The sequence below is a fragment of the Desmodus rotundus genome, chromosome 1 (assembly GCF_022682495.2).
Source record: "Desmodus rotundus isolate HL8 chromosome 1, HLdesRot8A.1, whole genome shotgun sequence".
NCBI lineage: Eukaryota > Metazoa > Chordata > Mammalia > Chiroptera > Phyllostomidae > Desmodus > Desmodus rotundus.
In genome coordinates, this window is record NC_071387.1 from 104,951,203 (window position 1) to 104,969,674 (window position 18,472).

Here is an 18,472-nt window from a genome sequence, read left to right on the forward strand (position 1 = left end):
CGGGCGCGTTATCTCACGGCCTCCCAAACGCAGACCCGGTTCAACCAGGCAGGCCACCCCAGCTAACGCGGCCGGGGGAGAACTGCACCTCCTTCGAGCCCGGAGATCGGCCTCCAAGTGTCCACGGGCGGTCCCGGCCAGCCCGCGCGGCGAAAGCAGGTAGGCGTGGTCAGGGGCCGGGCGGTCAGACGCACGCGGAGGGGGCGGGGCCACGCCTGCGCAGACCTCTTCCCTTGGCAGCCCTCTGACCCGTGCGGCAAGGTGGCGTGGGACTCAAGGTTGCGGCCCAAAGCGGGTAAGTTCCTACGAGAGGCGGCGGGACGGGTTACGATGCGAGAGTTGGCGGGGTGGGGTTCTCCCGGCGCCAAGCCCTGTCTTGAGGCCCTTCCACGGACCTGAAGCCCACCTCCTCACTCTCAGTCGCAGAGCGATTGCAAGTGACAAGTGTTGATCATCATTGAATCGATCTAACCAGTGAGTATATGGTTGTTTATATGCTCTACCCTCAACTTTCCTGTCTGCTTGAAAACCTTCATAATAAAGTTGGAGGATATTAAAAGGGAAAGAAAACTTTATGCCATAAATAAGAGACTACCATGAAAATAAACACAGTACAAATAACACAATTCTAGCTGGATCCTATTCCCTTGCCCAGGCTCGGAGACTTTCTCCTTTAGGAAAAATTACAAGAATTGAGGAGGAAAGCACTTGCCCCAGGTGATACAAAGCTGTTTACCACCTCCCTGGGGTATGTTTACTGGACACTATCTCCTTTGGTACGGCTGTCCTGAAGACCTGTTGTCGTCCCTCAGGTGTTGCTGTTCTGTGATTGATGTGGAGCCCAGGCCATGGTAGCTGGTTCCCACCAAGCATGGATGAGGCCACCTTCAAAAGCGACACTGTGCTCTCAGACGTCCACCTCTACACCCCCAACCAGAGACACCTCATGGTGCGGCTGAACAGCACAGGGCAGCCTGGTAAGGTCCTGGTGTGTGTGGAGGGACCCAGCACCCTGTGGATCCCATTTTGTTTTCTTATACTCATTTTTGGGGGGAAGATTGGGAAGACTGGATTAACTGTTACTGTCTCACCACTTCTTAAGTACCTTTCTTTCGTTGAGTAAACTGCTTTACTGAGTCCCTGCTTTGTGGCAGGCCCAAGACTGGATGCAAGAAAAGCAAAAGTGAATGGGTGGAGCTCTGCCTCGGGGAGCCTGAAGTCCTAAAGGGAGAAAGGACACTGGGCCCCCATCTGCCCACATCCCTCCATCCCCACTGCCCCAGTCCAGCACACTTCATCCCTTGCTGGCTACCTCCAGCACCTCCCACCAGGGCTCCCTGGCTTTCGTACTGTAGTCTCCCCCACTCATATCCCCAGAAGCCAAGGGGACCTCCTGAAAGTGTAAATCAAATCAAATCACGTCACTGCCCTGATTTAGACCCTCCAGTGGCTTCCCCTTGCTCTTAGAATAAAATCAGGCACCTCAGCTTGGCCTGTAAGACCCCACTCAAACCAGCCCCTGCCTGTGTGTCCGCAGTTATTTTCCTCTTCCTTACTGCTTGGTGGCCACTTTCTGCTCCTTTCTGCCCCCTACACACTGCACACATCTTCTTCCCTCAGTGCCTTTGCTTTTGCTGTTCACTGCCCACAACATCTTTCCTCATAGCCCTGACTCCTGAGATATCATCTCAAACAGGCCCTCCGTGGCTGCCCTCCCTAGCTACGGTCACCATGTATTAGCTTGTTATTCTGATGTGACTAATAATTCCCTTTCCTTCATGTCTCAATTTGGATTCCTAGATTCTAGAAGCTGAGCCTCAGAACAGATAAGTGACTTGGGCAGGGTGAGACAGCCTGGGACCGTCCACTCAAGTCCTTGTACCTCCTGCCTCCAGCCCTCTTCTCCTGGCACACATACTTTTACTGACACTTTCCTGGCCAACAGACGGCGAAGGATACTTGGTATCCTTGTCCTGTCCTGCACACCTTAAAAAGTAGAATATTGTGGTGAAGAGGGCATCAGCTTAGGAGTTGAGCAAACTAGGTCTGAGTCTTACCTCAGCCTCAGCACCTTCGAAGTTGTGTAGTTTTGTCAGCTCACTTAACTTCTAAGCCTCAGTTTAGAGACTTCTAACATTTCTTAGATGGAGCCATTACTACTATCTTCATAGCAACTGTGAGGATTAAATGAGATAATGTGGGCCGAGTGCCTACGTTGTATATGCTCATCAAATGGAAGCTGCTCTCAGTGGTGGTTGTGGCTGCTTTTGGTGGCCCCAGTGTCATTGGCTGGATCAAATGGCATCTTCTTCTGGCATTAGTATGTCTCCATCTGCCTTTAAAACTCTTTTTCAGAAATCAAGTGTTCTGAAAGGAGAGGAAGAGAAAAAGAAGACAGCTGGAAATATTCTCCTTTTGTGTTTTGTCTTGCAGTTTTTCTGTCCCATTTCAAGCTTGTGTGGAGCCAGGATTCTCAGATAGACTCAGGGACTGAGGGTGGCGATTATAGAGATGTTCCCACAGAGGAGACTCTGGCTGGGACGGGCAGTCCCGGGTCCCCTCCTGGGAGTAGCTGCAGCAGTGAGGGTTTTCCCCTCCAGGCCAGCTCTGATGCCACTGGCCAGGAAGGGGCAGGAGCTCAGCTGGATGAAGATGGGGATTTGGATGTTGTGAGAAGACCTCGAGCTGCCTCTGACCCTGAGCCTGCATGGTGTCCGAGAGACAAGGTACATCCCATGGTTCTAACGCAGGAAGAAGATGATATCCTGGGAGATGGAACACAAGAGAACAGCACCTACGATATCATCAGAATAGGTAAATAAGGGTCTTGTTAGTCTGCCACTAAGCTAGCACTGCAGTGTTGATCAGGTCACAGTGTGTTCAAGCATTGGCACTACGTTCAGGCCCAGGCCAGGGCATCGCAGCCAGTAGTCATCGCCTCCTCCAGGAAGCCATGCTGGTGGTGTGGGCCAGGGATAAAGGATGTGGAACACTGAGCCAGCCTGGCCAGCTGTAGGGACCCATGAGAGATTCCAGAGCTAGAGGGTGACAGAGGGACCGGGAGGTAGATCTCGAATTAATCCGGAGGAGTCTTGTGGGCCAGTCAGATGGACTGGGAACTGGGAGCTAAGAGCCAGATGGGGAAGGAGAGGTGACAAAGAAGCAGGAAAAGAAGGGTAGGAAAGAGGCATCAGCAGGCGGGGTCAATAGTATCCACCACCCAGGCATAGGGGTGGAGCAGAGGGGTTTGGTGTCGCCAGGATTTCAGATCCCTGGATATGCCAGGAGTGATAAGGATTCAGTTAAATACCTGTTGTGTTCAGATATTCTACCTACATCATCTCACAGATACTTTACAGCCCCCTCTGACGGGTGGTACAGATGAGAAAGTGAAAAACCCAAGGCCATGCCACTTGGCAGTGAGGAAGGTTCTGAATCCATGTGATCTGTCTCCATAGCCAGGACTGTCGTCACCCCAGCCAGGACTCTCGTCACCCCAGCACTGCTTATTGTGGGGAAAGGAGCTCTGGTTTGAGTCTGTTCATTGAGAACTTGTGCACTGACCTGGGTTGGGGGCATGTTGTCCATTGAGGCACTCTCAAACACAGAATAGCAGCTCTGATCTCCATCTGCCCACCTGGTGAACTGGCAGTTACTGAGTGCCTGCTGGCACCAGGCAGGCTGTGTTCAAGACCACTCCAGTGGGACACTTGGTATCCTTGTCCTGCCGGTACCAAGAAGTACCAGGCGTGGAATTCACATCAGAACCTTGTTCCACGTGTTCCATGGATTATCTCTGGTCCTCACAGCCTTTCCCCGTGATGAGTATTACCTGAGATGAGTATTCTCAGCTCAGATGCTGAGAAATTTATCCGAGCCACGACTCATACCCAGGTCGGTCTAACACCACAGTCCATGTTTTTACCCACATCATGCGATCAGAACATTGCAAATTTCTGTTCTTAGGGTGGGGGTGGGGCATCGATGGTGGCTCATTTCACTGTCAGTCCTCACTTGGCCTCCCTGAGGAGGGGAGGGGCAGACTTGGTTATTTCATGAGTCTTTGGCCTCTGGCGTGCATGTGATTAATGTTCTGGGAATTTACTATGCTGCAAGCTAAGAATAAAGTCCCACGGGAAAGGATTGATGTGTGGCCTGCTCCCCAGCTGTCTGTTTCCCTATCTCCTGGTGCCTGGAAGTTCACTTTCCTTCTCAGCTCACTAGCAGTCGGTCCCTACCTGCCCTGAGGGTGGAGAGTGGAAATGTGATCAAGTGCTTGAGCTTAAGTGTAGCTCTTAATTATTTCATCTGCTGCCATAGCACTGTGACACAGGAGACAGGGTCTTGGACTCTGGTATCCTGCAGAGCTGGGTTTTGAACTGACCTCTGCCCCTCACAAGCCAGGTGACCTTGAGCAAGTGTCTTGCCCACCCAGGACCTCAGTTTTTACACCTGTGAAATGGCCTTCCTGGCTTTTGGTGATAATTTAATAAATAATGCTCAGAAAGTGCCTACTGCGGGGCCTGGCACAGGGTGGATGCTAAACAGATGTCACTCTCCTGACCATCATTTTCCTGTGTTCCATGAACCAAGCCGTTTTTTTTTTCAGGTTATGGGGCTCATTTGAGAAACTGATTTGTAAAAAATGGCTTGGTTCATGGATCACAGGAAAAGAAAAAAGGTCCCTGGGGAAGGAGACTGTGTTTTACAAGGGATTATCAAAAACCTAAAAAGTGTGTTCATGGGCCTGCTAGGAAGCCACAGACCCAAGATTCAAAGTAAATTATGGTCAGTTTCCCTCTTTTATAGATACAGGAACTGAGACCCAAGAGAACTCTGAAGGGGAAGGGCTGAAACTCAGGCTCTCGGATTCCAAGTGTCTTCTCCACTGGCTGTGTGAACTGGGCGAGTCCCTCAACCTCTCAGAGCTCAGTTTCTTTGTAAAATGGGTATAACCTCCTCTGGTCGTGAGGAACTAAGTAGGAGAGATGGCATGTGTAAAGCTGGTATTTCAGTGCCTGGCACATAACAGGTGTTCGATGAATGTGAGATACTGTCAGCTTTAATCCCTGGGAACTGATTTGAGCAGGGAGAAGGGAAACTGGCTGAAGAAGCCAGTCTGGTTTCCCGCAGGTCTGGAGACTACCCTCATAGTGGCAGGATCTGGATCAGACTCCAGAGCAATTTGTCTCACTGCATTAGCTAACCCTTGAGTTTCTCATGGCTGTGTTCATCAGGCGGGGCTTTTCTGTCCTTACAATGCTACCAGAATTATTTAAATATAAACTGTGACTTCCCACTGGGGCAGGAGTGCTGTCCCCACCCCAACCCAGGTTAGGGAGACAATTAAGTCCATGAATGAGGTGGTGATGTTATTTCTGCATTTTGTAAAAAAAAGTAAACTGTGGCCCTGGCTCTGAAGAGTTCAGTGACTCAGGTCACCGAGCTAGAATGTGACAAAACCTGTTCCCACACAGGTCTGTCTGAGCTCAGTCCCTATAAAGGGAATCAACCCCTTGAATATACCTGGAAGGCAAAATGTAAAGTCCATAAAACTCCTTGGAGAAAATGACCACATTTGACCAAGGTCCTGGGGTTGGGGAGCAGAGGACACCAAGGACGCTGGGCCAGGCAGACTTGAGGGAGAGAAGGGAAGACAGCAGGAGGCCCACATAAAGGGAGCGTGTAGGGGCTGCAGTTCTGGAGAAGACGGATGGGACAGGGGCGGGGCAGCTGACACTGAGGGTCTGGAGAAGGACTATAAAATCGAGGACCCGCAGGGCCACTTTACTTACCCCCAACCCCAACACACAGCCTTCAGCCTGCGAGGTGAGTCCCTGTGTTTTAAACCATTTCCCTGGGCACCCATTCAGGTCCTTCCCCACTGAGAAAGGAACATCTCTCCCTTCTGGAGGGAGAGGAAGGCAAACAGCAGGCAACCTGACTTGAACTCCTGTGTCTTCCACTTGCCAGCTCTATGACCTGGGGTGGCCTGCTCCATTTCCCCAGCCTCGTTTCCTCATCTTTAAGCCAGCACTTGAACCTGTTTCATTGGATAGTTTTGAAGGCTAAACGAAATCTTACTGGCAAAGCATTTAGCATAGTGTCTGGCTCGGAGAAGGTGCACTTTCCCTATAACTTTTACAGGCATAATGCCAAGCCTCAGCCAGTCTCTGTCTTTATCTGTGAAACAGGGTGATGATAACTAACCCCCACGGCCATGGTAAAGATCAGGTAAAGTAAAATCCCCACAGCCCAGGCCTGGCTCAGGGAGGTGTCCATCCAGTAAGTGTCCTGTGAGGGACTCAGTGCCAGTATTTCGATGGAACTTTTGCTTCAGTTTCAAACCAAGTGGGTACATGTTGGACTTAAGCAATCTGAAGTCCTTCTGAAAGCGTATTTCTACTAAAAGTGGCTTCTTCCAAACCACAACATCAAATCCAGCCAAGATGCTGTGTGCTGTGCATTCTAAGCACCTTTCATTCAGGGATCAGACTCTTAAGTTTGCTTGAAGGACAGAAATCTCTCATCAAATTTGTTCTGGAGTAACCCTCAGAGTAGTGGCCTGGGTCCCCAGGAGGAATACATGCAGCCAGTTTCTTACCTGGCCTGGGGACAGACAGCTGCTGCTTCAGGTGAGCACCAGGCAGAGAAGTTAGCTTAAGTCCTGGACCCCAGTTGAAGGAATAGCACTCATCTGTAAACATGGCGGCTCCCTTGTGACCAAGAGGGGCTCATACCTTAAGTGCTTAAGGAGACCAAAAACAAATAAGGGACGTGCAGACTGCCCATCTCACCTCCTAGGGCAGACCCTCATGGAGGGGAGCATCAGCCACACTACTTCCAACCTTGCTGTCTCCACCCCTCACCATATCCGTCAGTCCCGCCTCCTGTTCGTTGTGAGCTTGTGGTTTGATTCTTGCAAGTCCAGTAAGCATGCAGAGCTACCTACTATGCATGTGTTGTGTGTTTAACTTTGATAGCCATCACCATCTCACTTCAAAATGTAAGAGCCAGTTCTTACTTAACAGCAAAAGTGTTTGCCATCATCCCTTTTTCTCCTTGGTCTCATATTTCTATTCCCTTCCCCCAGCTGCCACCACCAGATTTTATCCAAACATATTTTGTGCTTCAGAATACTTCTTATATGTTTCTCGTCACCTAAAAAAGGATATACAACTCAGAGCTTATTTTGTTAACTTCTCTTGTGGTTCGAAGTGTAAGGAAATATTTTGGGATGAGTTGTGATTGTTATAAGCATACCGTTGATCACAACAGAAATGTGCCAATTTTAGTAGACAGTTATTAAACATAAAAAGAGGAATGTGGGTGTGCATTGTTTGATTAGGTTGGGCTATTGTGTGTCTGGTCTTCAGACTGTGGGGCAGAGAGATCCAGCTATCTGAGAGGATCCCTGGCGCCTGGCCTGTGGGTGATGCTCAGATGTCCCCTCCCAGCTGCTAGCACAGCCTGAGTTTCTGCTGCTCCTTAGATGCTCGACCCTGTGCCCATCCCACCATGCCTGCAGGTTGCCATGCTCCTCATCTGTGTTACGTCCATCCCCATTTTCACAGTGGCCCTTTCTCTTTTGATTTCCATCCTGTCCAGAACACACCATGGCCACGCCCCTGGATGATGTTGGCAAGCAGGTGGGTAGGTCTTGTCCACTTCCCATGACCCTGAAGGGTCTCCCCAGAGCCTCACATTGCCTGTCGTTCTTTGTCCATCTCCCCCAAGGTGTGGCGAGGTGCCCTGTTCCTAGCTGACTACATCCTGTTCCAATGGGACCTTTTCCAGGGACGTACTATGCTGGAGCTCGGGGCAGGCACAGGGTTCACCAGCATCATCGCAGCCACGGTGGCGCAGACGGTGTATTGTACAGGTAACGCCCTCCCCCTCGGGAAGTCGTCTCCTCACAAAGCGTGTACTGACTGTGTAAAAAGTGAGTTTGAAATGGAAATGGGACGTTGGCTGCTAATGATTTTGCTATCCTGTTCCATGGTTTTCTCCACCCTCCACTCTCCATTGTTTTCTCAATGTCAGAATGACCCAACAACACCCAGTCCTTGGTGGCCTCATAGCACCCACTTCTGCTTCAGAAGTTGTCAGCAGCTCTGCTGGGGTACCTCTGATCACACCCCCAGGAAAGAACAAGCATCTCAAAACCACAAAGAATGTGCCTTTTGTAGGGCTTAAAAACAAGCTTGTTTTTTTCCAGATTGTAGAAACCATGCTTACTCTTAGTGGAAAACTTATGGAGAACAGCAAATAAAAATTACTCATAATTTTAGAATCCCCAAATTCAGTCAAGCATATGCAGTTCATTGAACACCTACTATGTGCTGGACATGGTCTAGATGCAGGAGATCCAGGAGTGAATAAAATAAATCAGGTTGTTGTCCTTGGAGAGCATGTTTTAGAGTCTGTATTTTGACTATGTTTCTTTCATAATCTTTTTTCTTTTCCTTTGTGTATACATACTCCCAAACAATAGCTACTGTCAAACTGTAATTCAGTACTGTATCCTCCAAAAATAGTGAAGAACATTTTTAAGAGTATTTTCCCATGTCATTAAAAATTATTGATGAATAGGATTTTAATGACCAAGTAATGTTTCTTTTCTTTTTCTGATTTTTTTTTGGGGGTGCATTTTGGTTGTCCCCATGGTGGTTTTGTTTGATTGGCATTTGTCAGTTGCACTGCAGTGAGCACCTTTGGTCATTGTTAGACAAGGTTCCTAGGAGTGGTGTGACCTTTCTTAAGTGTTTGATCCATATTGCCAACTGATTTCCTTTTCAATTTTTAATTTTGAAATAACATTAGACTCACACAGAAGCTGCTAAAAGAGTGCAGAGAGAATATCATGTACCCTTCACCAGCTCCCTTCAATAGAAACATCTTACATAACTGTACTTGATGAAAACCAGCAAACTGACATGAGCGTGGTACTGTCACCTAAACTCCGAACTTCCCAACGTGCTCTTACAGGAAGAGTGTTAACAGTTTATGAGAGTATTATCTCATCAGGGAAGTATTAGCATTATGTTTTAAATCTTTAATATGTACTAGTCAAAAATGGTATCTGCTGAGGGGTTTGCATTTCATTGATTCTTAGTTCACATTTTCCTGGGTTGCTCCTGAGGTAGGAAAGAGGAAGCCAGGGATTGCCTGTGCTTCCGGCATACTTTTCAGATATCCCGAGATAACTACTGTCTGGAGCCTGCAGGCAACCACCCTGTTTGACTGCTCCTTGACAATTTCAGGTAGGTTGCCAGTGAGCCCTTCTCAGAGTCAAACCACAGTGCAGCACCCAAGAGCTGTGTACTATGCCTAGTGCCTAATAGCAGGATGAAACAAGTTGTCTTATCCCTGAGGGCAATTTACCAACACGAAGAAGAGAGCGTGCACTTGGATGGCACGTTACGGTTAGTAAAGCCTTTTATGTACATCAGTACCTGCTTGTAACTTCACAGTGACCCTGGGCAGTTGCCAGCAAACGTGTTACCATCCCTTTGTCCAAATGGATAGATTGAGGCTAAGGTGAAACGGCTGGCCAAGGTCATATGCGATAAGAGGTGGGGGAACAGCCCCAGGGCTCCACGGCTCCCACCTCCACTCAGCCAGACCTGCCACTCTCTTAACTGTTTCATATGTTAGAATCCCACATAAGATCTGTTTTGACACAACTATCGGAGAGGCTTAAAAACTTCTGAATCAGTCATGTGCTGTGAGGCACACACCATCAATATTCTCTTCACCCAGTGGCCCAGGAGAAGGGACAGGTGTGTCCCCTTGTGAGCAGGGAGCTGTCCCTCTTTACCAGGCTCTGCATGGTCCCTGGGATAGAGACAGCGGGTGGGATTGGGACATCACAGCCACAGTGGACAGGCAGGTGTCATTAACAAGACTTTTCTGTACCTTCCACACATAAGTTCTCTTAATTAAAAATTAATTTTTTAGAAAAGCGCTGTCCCCTCTACCTCCCCTCGCCCCTACAGCAAGGATTCACTGCACTGCAACTCAGTTCTGCTGAAATGATAGGACTCCCCACCTGGTCAGAGTGGCAGGTGGCTGGGGGAAGTTGCAGTCGGCAGTGACAGTGAACCATGCACAGGAGAGCGGGCCTGCAGCCTGTTTGAGTCTGCTCTGCGTATCCATTAATCACATCCACACACCCTTCTAACTCTGGTCAGTTTTCTGTGGTGTCAAAGAGCGGGCCTCGATTTGGAGTCAGAGATAACCTGGGCTGAGATCCCAGCCTTTGCTCTTAGCAGTTACGTGACTGTCCTTGAGCCTCTTCCTCTGAGATGGGAACCATGATACCAGGTCACGGGGTTCTTAGGGACACTTGGGGTGGATTGGGAGACGTGCCATGCGGGTTCGTGAGCTCACAAAATGTAGGAAAGGTGAGCTCTTGCCCTTCTGGCATGCGTGTCTCCACCAGGATGATCATCTCGTATTTAAAGAAAAGTTTACTAGAAAGAGCCTTCAGGTGAACATGCTTTTGCACATTTCTGTCATCATGCTGTTGATACCAGCTCTCTCCAGGCAAAAATTCAGAGATAAAAGTGTCGTAATGGCTGATGCTTTATGTCATGCCCTTCTGTCATTCCAGATGTCGGTGCAGATCTCTTAGCCATGTGCCAGCGAAATATTGCCCTCAACAGCCACCTGACTGCCTCTGGAGGTGAGGCCCAGCGGGTCTTCCACCTGGGAGGGAGGTATCTTTTGGCAAGTGGGACAAATACCCAGGATCGTAACCCTGAGAGATGGGGTTCCCCCTGCTTCCCTCTCCACCGAGATGAATGCAGGGAGCAGTCATAGTCTTAGCTTCTCAGAGTTTCAGATCCCACATGATTCTCTCCTGGCATCACCTCCCCTTCCCACACCCACTGCCACATCCTACTTCAGCCCTCTCCCTCCCGGACGTCACAGTGGCCCCCTGTCCAATCACCCAGCTCCCTGTCTGACCACCCTGCCCTCCACGTAGCATCCAGAGGGACCTCTGTAGATGCAAGCCTGACCCCTTCAAGGGGTGAAGTCCGAGCTCTTTCTCTGGCTCCCAAACCTCCTGGTCCAGCCTCTGCCTGCTCTTCCTGCCTTCTCTCCTAACAGTCCTGCTCCAGCCCTGCATCCAGTGAGCCAAGGACTCATTTCACATGCTCTTCCCTCTGTCCAGAATGTCTCCCCTGCCCCACCAACTGCTTGATCTTCAGGTTCTGCACCACCTGTAGGAATAAGCTTACACACTATATGCCAGCAGCCAGCTCCTCACCAGACTACCTGTCGAGACCTTCCTCCTCTGAGCAGCCTGGGACACTTTTCCAAGTTCAGATCAGGTCATTCCAGCTACCAGACTTTTTGAGAGATTTCCCATTGCTCCCTGAGCACAGACTGAATTCCTTTACTTGTCTGAAATCCTGCAGGGTCTGGCCCTGCCGTTCTGTAGCCCCTCACACAAGTGGTTTGTCCACTCCAGCCATCCTGGACTTGTTGGAGGTTCCCCTTCCCTTGGGTCCTGTGCAGTTGCTGTTCCCTCTGCCTGGAATGGTCTTATTTCCCTTTTCCTCCTATTGGTTCCTGATTATGCTTAGGTCTCCGTAACTCTAGATGTGGTCACAGCCCTGTAACAGACACTCATGACACCTTGAACCATTGCATTTGAAATTTGTTTATGTGACTGGTTGATTGGTGTCTGCCATCCCATTACACCACATGCCCCCTGAAGGCAGGGGCCCTGTCTGTGAGCCCTCCCGCTGTGCTGTTTGTTGAATGCCCACTGTATAGGAATCAGTCAGGAAGGACAGGAAGAAAGAAGCAGGTGTGAATTGCCTTCTCTGAGCCTTTCTTACACCCTGCCCCATCTGACACAAGCTCCTCTCTCCCCCACACACCTGACACACCCCTTTAACGTTGCCATGACCACACTGCCTTGTCTGTGTCTGCTAACTTGCCAGCCTCTCAGCTGTGGTCCCCAAGGATGGGCACATGTCTCATAAATCTTCGTATTCCTTGTGTTTGACGTAGGACCTAATACTTAGCACTCAAAAAATGCTGGATGGATGGATGGATGGTTGGTTGGGTAGAAGACAGGATATATATGGATGAGTGGGAAGATGGATGGGTAGGAAGGAGGGAGGGAAGATATCAGAAGGGTGAGAGAATGGATGGATGGATGAATGGATGGATGGATGGATGAATGGATGGATTTTGGTCTACAGTGTGAAGTTTCTCTTTTTTCCTAATTGTTTGTAGAGTTTGGAAATTTATTTGTTTATATTTTACAGGCAGTGTAGTTAAGGTCAGAGAACTGGACTGGCTGAAAGACAACCTCTGCACAGGTGCGTGTCTTCCTCTCACATCCTATTTGATTCAGTGGTTCCTGGTAATATCTCACGGCCCTGTGGCCTTGACTGACAGCAGAGTCCCAGCTGCTGCCACAGTCCGCAGTCACAGCAAGTTCTCTCCATTGGCTGAAAGTGACAGGTGTCACTCTTGGGCACCTGCTGCATGCTGGGCTCTTGCATTCATGTCATTCAGACCTCACAGTGTCACTGTACAGTAGGTACGATGATCCTTGAATAATGAGTGAAGACTGATGCTCGGGGTAAATGCCTACCCAGGGTTACGTAGCTGGTACTTGGCAGGCTCAGGGTGTGAACTCAAGTCTCAGACACCAGGGCTTGGACCACTTCTCTGCGAACAGTGGTGCCAGGCAACTGCCTGCACTTGATGCCCTGCCCTCTGCCCACAGCAGGGAGTTAGCCACGTGGCTCCAGGGCCCTGGGTGAGGGTTTTCTAAATTCCTTATACAAACTATTTTCACACCTGTACACTTGCTCATTCTTTGCATGAAAACTTCTTTTCCATGTAAGACATCAGGTGGGGAAGATCATTGCTTGTTGAGTTCCTGTCACCTACCAACCATGTAGCATATCTTAGGTCCTGTCATTTCCCCAGCCGTCCTCTGAGGAAACCACTTTAGTGTGGAACCTAAAACCCAGATTGGTCAGGGGTCAGGAGCCATGGACACAGGTACTGATCATGCTCTGCACAGGCTACTAGCAAAGCAAAGGGTGAGACCAAAATCTGCCTGCCCTTCACTGACTGTAGCTGCTCTCTAGTGGAAAGGGCACCTCTTTCACTGTGGGTCTCTGCATGGGCAGCCCTGTCCCTGAAGCTGGGCCCTGGGGTTTGGGGCTGCCTGGCAGTGCCCACCGCACCGAGCAGCCCAACCCCATTTCTTCACCTGAAGCCTCTTTCAGTCAGTCTCCCAGTGAGAACTGGTGGCCCACAGAGAAAGGAGAGCATAGAACATCCTTTTTTCTTTCTTCACAGATCCTGAAGTCCCCTTCAGCTGGTCAGAAGAAGACATCTCCGACCTGTACAACCACACCACCATAATGCTCGCAGCCGAAGGTAAGAACGCCGTCCCCTCACAGCTAGTGTCATCGTCACATGTAGCCAAGTGCAGCTTCTGCACCACTCCAGCATTCTCTGCACATTAGAAGCATCTTTCCCAGACGTCCTGCCGCATCTGTGTGCAGTGTCAGTTCTGAGGGCTTTTGCTGCCATGTTTGTAAGGGTTCTGTCCACAGTGCCCGTGCAGTCCTCTGAGGAATGGATTTCTCTGCTATCTGTGTGTTTTCCCTTGTGCCTTTTTTCTTCCCCACAGTGTTTTATGACGATGACTTAACAGATGCTCTGTTTAAAACACTCTTCCGGCTCGCTCACAAGTTGAAAAATGCCTGCACAGCCATTCTCTCTGTGGAGAAGAGGTGAGCTCCACACCGGGGGGCCATGCTAGCATTCCCGGAAGCCAGGCTCTCACCTTCTACACGTGTTCCCGGCAGTGTCACTCAGCCCGTCAGGACACCTCTTGTATGTCGTTTACATTTAATTTAATCCACATACCAACCCCACCCATGTGTAGGCACTGCTGTTACCTTTTTTCAGATGAAGAGAAGTCCAAGGGGTACCAGGGAACCTTCTGGCCCACAGCTAGTCAGTGAGTGAGTAGTCAAGGACTTGAATGCAGGCCACGCACCAGAGCAGAGCTGCGTGGGCACCATACTCTGTCAAGGGCCTCTCCTCTTTCTGAACATTTCCTCTGGGACGCCCTCTGTCTCCTTGGGTCCCCCAGGTCTCCCTGCTGCAGACACAGCCCCTCCAGGGTGTTTCTGCTTGGATATCCTAAGACATTTGGGCTCCTACTGATGGAGTGTTCATCTTGTAATAGATGCAGTGCTGGACACTCTGCACAATTTTCTCTAGCTTTTCTGAAGGCAGTTTAGAATATGTATCAACAGCCATAAAACCACACAGAATTATTGACCCAGCAACTCAGCATCTAGAAATTCAGCCTGTGGAAGCGATCACTGCGCTGTACAAAGCCACCTACTTGTTTATACCGATAGTGTCTAGGACACAGGTGTCAAACAAAGGCCCTCAGGCCAAATCCCGCCCTCCACCTTGTTTTATCCAGCCCAGCACCTTGTTTCCACCCAGCGGCAGCGCCAAGCTCCTTGCCCCTAGTTAAGGAGGAGTTACATTTATACAGTCCTAAAATTACATTCGGCTTTGAAGGCCACCTCAAGGCTGATGTGGCTCCCGGTGAAAGTGACTTTGACACCCCTGGTCTAGGACCTCCTGCAAAGCCCACATGACCATTGGCAACACGTGATCCCTGAACCTCACCTGAGTTCTAGTTTTATAGACCCTGAAGGAAAACATTGACACAGTCAGGAAATGTTGCATAACTGACTAGATGTTTAATGGTAAAGAATTATCATTGAATATGTTTTAGGCAAAAAGAGCCCTTCAAATACACACAGACGTGTGTATGGAAGAAATAACTGTGATGTCTGGCATTTGCTTTTTAATCTAGTGGTGGAAGGGGGACAGAGGTGACAGTGGCTGAAGCTAAGCAGTTCATTATACTGTTCTCGCTCTTTTTATATCTGATATTTTTTATAATAAAAGATTTTGGAAAGAAAAGGGGAAGAAGCAAAGAGTTCAAATTTCACACCAATCATGTCGCCCACTAAGGTGTAGACAGGTGTGAGTGGCCCCGCTGGAGATGCTCTGTGAGGACTCAGTTCTGAAGTCACCCTCAGAAACCTCCCCAGCCCCACCAGCTTCCCAGCAGCATTCTCTCTGCCCACCAGGTTCTCACAGGCCTCTGCACCTCCCTCTGCCACTGCCCTCTTATCCATCCATCATACAAGAGTCGTGAACAAGCCATGCCCAGATCTGTGCTGTGTGCCGGTGAGGGAGTGAGCAGACACACACACACGGAGCCCCAGCCTCGGGTGTTGGTCTGTGTCCACCTCTTGCATCAATTGTAGCTCCTCGGGGCAATGGTGTTGCCTTGGGCACATGACTTCACCTCTCCGAGGCTTAGTTTCCACATCTGTGAAATGGAGGTGGTAGCCATGTCCACCTTCCAGGCTGCCCTACAGACTCAGGGAGGCAGTGTGCATAGATGCTCAGCACACAGTAAGCACCCAGTGAAAACTCCATGGTGTGTGTGGGATCAGAGGCAGCAAGAAGGCAGGTTGTGAGAGAACGATCAGACCTTCCCAGTGGTGATGGGCAGAATGCTGGCCACTTGTTTGCAGGCTGAACTTCACTCTGAGTCACCTGGATGTCACGTGTGAAGCTTATGACCACTTCCGCTCCTCCCTGCACCAGCTGGAGAAGCACAGGGATGGCCAGCTGCGCTTTACAGTGGAGCCAGTGGAAGCCTCCTTCCCACAGCACCTCGTGTACAAGCGCATCCGGCAGCTGGTAGGTGCGGCCGCCTGCCTCGGGGCCACTTGCTCTGGCATGACGCTGTTGAGTTGCGCAAAGTGCTCTCTTAAGTTAAGCCGATGGTGGGATCTTGCTCTGCTCTTAACAGTCACCATGTCCAGGGGTGGAGCTGCCAGGTGAATTATCAACTTTGTAGCACGTTCCTTCCCTGTGGCAGTTGAAACACCAGAGGAAGCAGGCCCAAGGGCAGAAGGTTATTTGAGGATCAGGAAGTCAGTGAGGGGCACTTGGTTGGGTTGAAGATCTTGATGCAGGGACTTTGGGTGCTGATGGTCACAACTTCACAGAGGAAAGGTGCTGCCGTTTCAGACTAGGCACCGATGACCCTCCTGACCCTGCACAATGGGGTCCTGCCATATTCAGCTTCTTAATGTTATCCTAATAACAATACCCATGCCAGGTGTCATGCTGAGCCCTTTTCATCACTGTCTCAGTTAATCCCACAGTAGGTCACTCAGCCAGGGCACAGCAGAGCCACACGACTTCCAAGTGCTATTTTAAACCCAGCCCTTGGAGGAAATTTGAAAAGTCAAAATTACCCTTGAAAATTCTGTAGCATTACCAGGAGGTGGATTCACAGAAATCCAAAGCCCCAGAATTTACATCTTTTATACTCTTTACCTTTTGGCTGTGGCCTCCCTTTCTCTGGGTCTGTAGAGACCTGGGCCTGGCTCTAAGGAGGAAAGGGGAGAAGGAGCTAACACAGGGTCCTCTGTCTCATGCTCCTGTCCTGCTCCTGAAGCAAGCACAGCACGGCATTTGTGTGGTTGCCGTCGCAAGGAGGTGTGTGTGCTCACGCGCTGTTGAGTCGGCTCTGGCTCCTGCTGATCCTATGAATGCGTGATGTCCACAGTGTCCTGTCCTCAGTGGCACTGCTCAGCCCTCCTCATGCCTATGGCTTCTTTTACAGAGTCAGTCCGTCTTATATTTGTCCCTTCTCTTCCTGCAGCCTTCTGTTTTTCCCATAATTACTGTCTTTTCCAAAGAGCCCTGCCCATCAAGATGTGCCCAAAGTAGGACAGCTCAGTTGTGTCGTTTTTGCCTCCAGCGATGTGTAAGCCCTGATTGACTCCAGGATCCACTTGTTCATCTTTCTGGCGGTCCAGACGATTCATAGAGCTTTTCTCCAACACCTTATTTCAAATGAATCCTATCAGTCTTCTTCCCTGTCCAACTTTCTGCTTCCGTTTATTGCTGTGCTGCCTCTGGGCAGCCTCCCTGCCTAGTACCTTGCTGCTTGTCAGCCTCCCAGTGGACAGCTAACAGAGGAAGTGAAGTTTCCACCAAGAACCTAGCGTGTGGTTGTACCTCCTCACCTGTGGCAAAGCAAATAAACTGCTTCTAAATTCAGCAGCTGTGGTACATGGCACTAACGAGCTCCCTAAATGGGGAAATTGTGATGACTTCCAGCCATTCTCTGGTTCATTTTGATCTTGTGGCATCCTGATGCCTCCTGGATGCATGCTGGGCCTTACCCATCCAGCTTCCCTTCCACAGTGAGCAGAAAGAACAGCCCGGAGTGCCCCACTCCTGCAGTAGTTTGCGTGCTGCCCCTGGCTCACGTGTTTGTTCTTTGCTAATTACATCCCTTTATGAAACTGATGCCTCGTTTGTGCATCTGGGGCACCTCTCTTTTCTCTGTTTGCTGCAGGAGCTGTGGAAGATCTTTGTGGAACCAGTAACGTGACCATCACATCTGCAGACACGGCTCCTCGGCTGATCTTCTGACAGGTTCTAATAAAATCAAAGGCTCACAGCATGATGTGCTTGAGATGTTATCATTTCTAAAATGTAGCAAACATGACCTTATGTGATCCAAGACAGGTTTTTGGAGTTGGTTGCTGCCTCTCAGTAGCAGCCAGAGAACATTATTGCCCTGGGCTGGAAGTCCATTTGGTTGTGTTTTCATGCTGCTGACTTGGAGTGTGTTGCAGGATGTTTCCCAGAGCTGCTCAGTCAGGTTGGGCAAATGTTCTCAACTTGATTCCATTTGCACTTCGCTTGGGGCAGGGGACCCAGGGCTGCGCCAGTAGTCTTTAATGGTCCCCTCTGCTAACTTCTTACTAATATTGTCACCACAATTACTGTAATAACACCATGCAAATTGAGACACTGAAGCCTCATTTCCATCATGGCTGTGGTGCTGGTGCTCTGTCCCTGTCCCTCTGCCGAAGGCCCTTTGGGAGGAGGAAGCAGGAGCTAGCTAGATGACACTGTACTCTCCTGACAAGTGGCCTTTGCTTTCTGTTTTAACCCTTTATAACCAAAATGCATGTGTCTGTCTTGTCTTTTTCTCTGTGCCTCTCCTATTTCCACCCCTCCCTGTCACTCCATGGCTCTCTCCCACTGTCTCTCCCTCCTTCTCTCCTTTCTGGTTTGGGTCCCATCTTCCTGCTGCCCTTGGCTTTCCCTGCAGCACCCTTTCCCCTGGCTTGCTTTTCCTGTGCACTTTCCTCCAGGGCCCAGCATGGCCCCTCCCTGCCTGCCCGGCATAGCCCAGACCTCCTGGTTTCTCCCCACCCCTCCAGCTCCAGCTGTCCCTGCTTATACTCACCCCTCCCCAAGCACCCACATTCATTTCTCATCATACCTGCTGTCACCGACTTATCTGGACCCTGGGGCCAGATATTTGCAAGTCTTATTTCATCTCACTAGCAAC

At 49.9% G+C, this 18,472-nt stretch overlaps 1 protein-coding gene across 5 annotated transcripts; it reads left to right on the top strand.

Annotated features, from left to right (window-relative positions):
- Positions 1 to 243: 243 nt before the first annotated feature.
- Positions 244 to 17,575, top strand: METTL22 (methyltransferase 22, Kin17 lysine). 5 transcript variants are annotated; one of them, XM_053929135.2, is made up of 11 exons: positions 244 to 474; positions 813 to 977; positions 2,356 to 2,814; positions 7,609 to 7,649; positions 7,738 to 7,882; positions 10,616 to 10,687; positions 12,288 to 12,341; positions 13,339 to 13,419; positions 13,676 to 13,778; positions 15,621 to 15,789; positions 17,465 to 17,575. In XM_053929135.2, the coding sequence occupies exons 2-11, from the start codon at positions 833 to 835 to the stop codon at positions 17,498 to 17,500; spliced, it is 1,305 nt and encodes a 434-aa protein (XP_053785110.1). In that variant the 5' UTR covers positions 244 to 474; positions 813 to 832; the 3' UTR covers positions 17,501 to 17,575. The 5 variants fall into 5 exon arrangements, with proteins under 5 accessions (XP_053785110.1, XP_053785113.1, XP_024409115.2 ...); XM_053929138.2 differs by having other exon boundaries at positions 7,798 to 7,882; XM_024553347.4 differs by having other exon boundaries at positions 2,434 to 2,814.
- Positions 17,576 to 18,472: the final 897 nt, after the last annotated feature.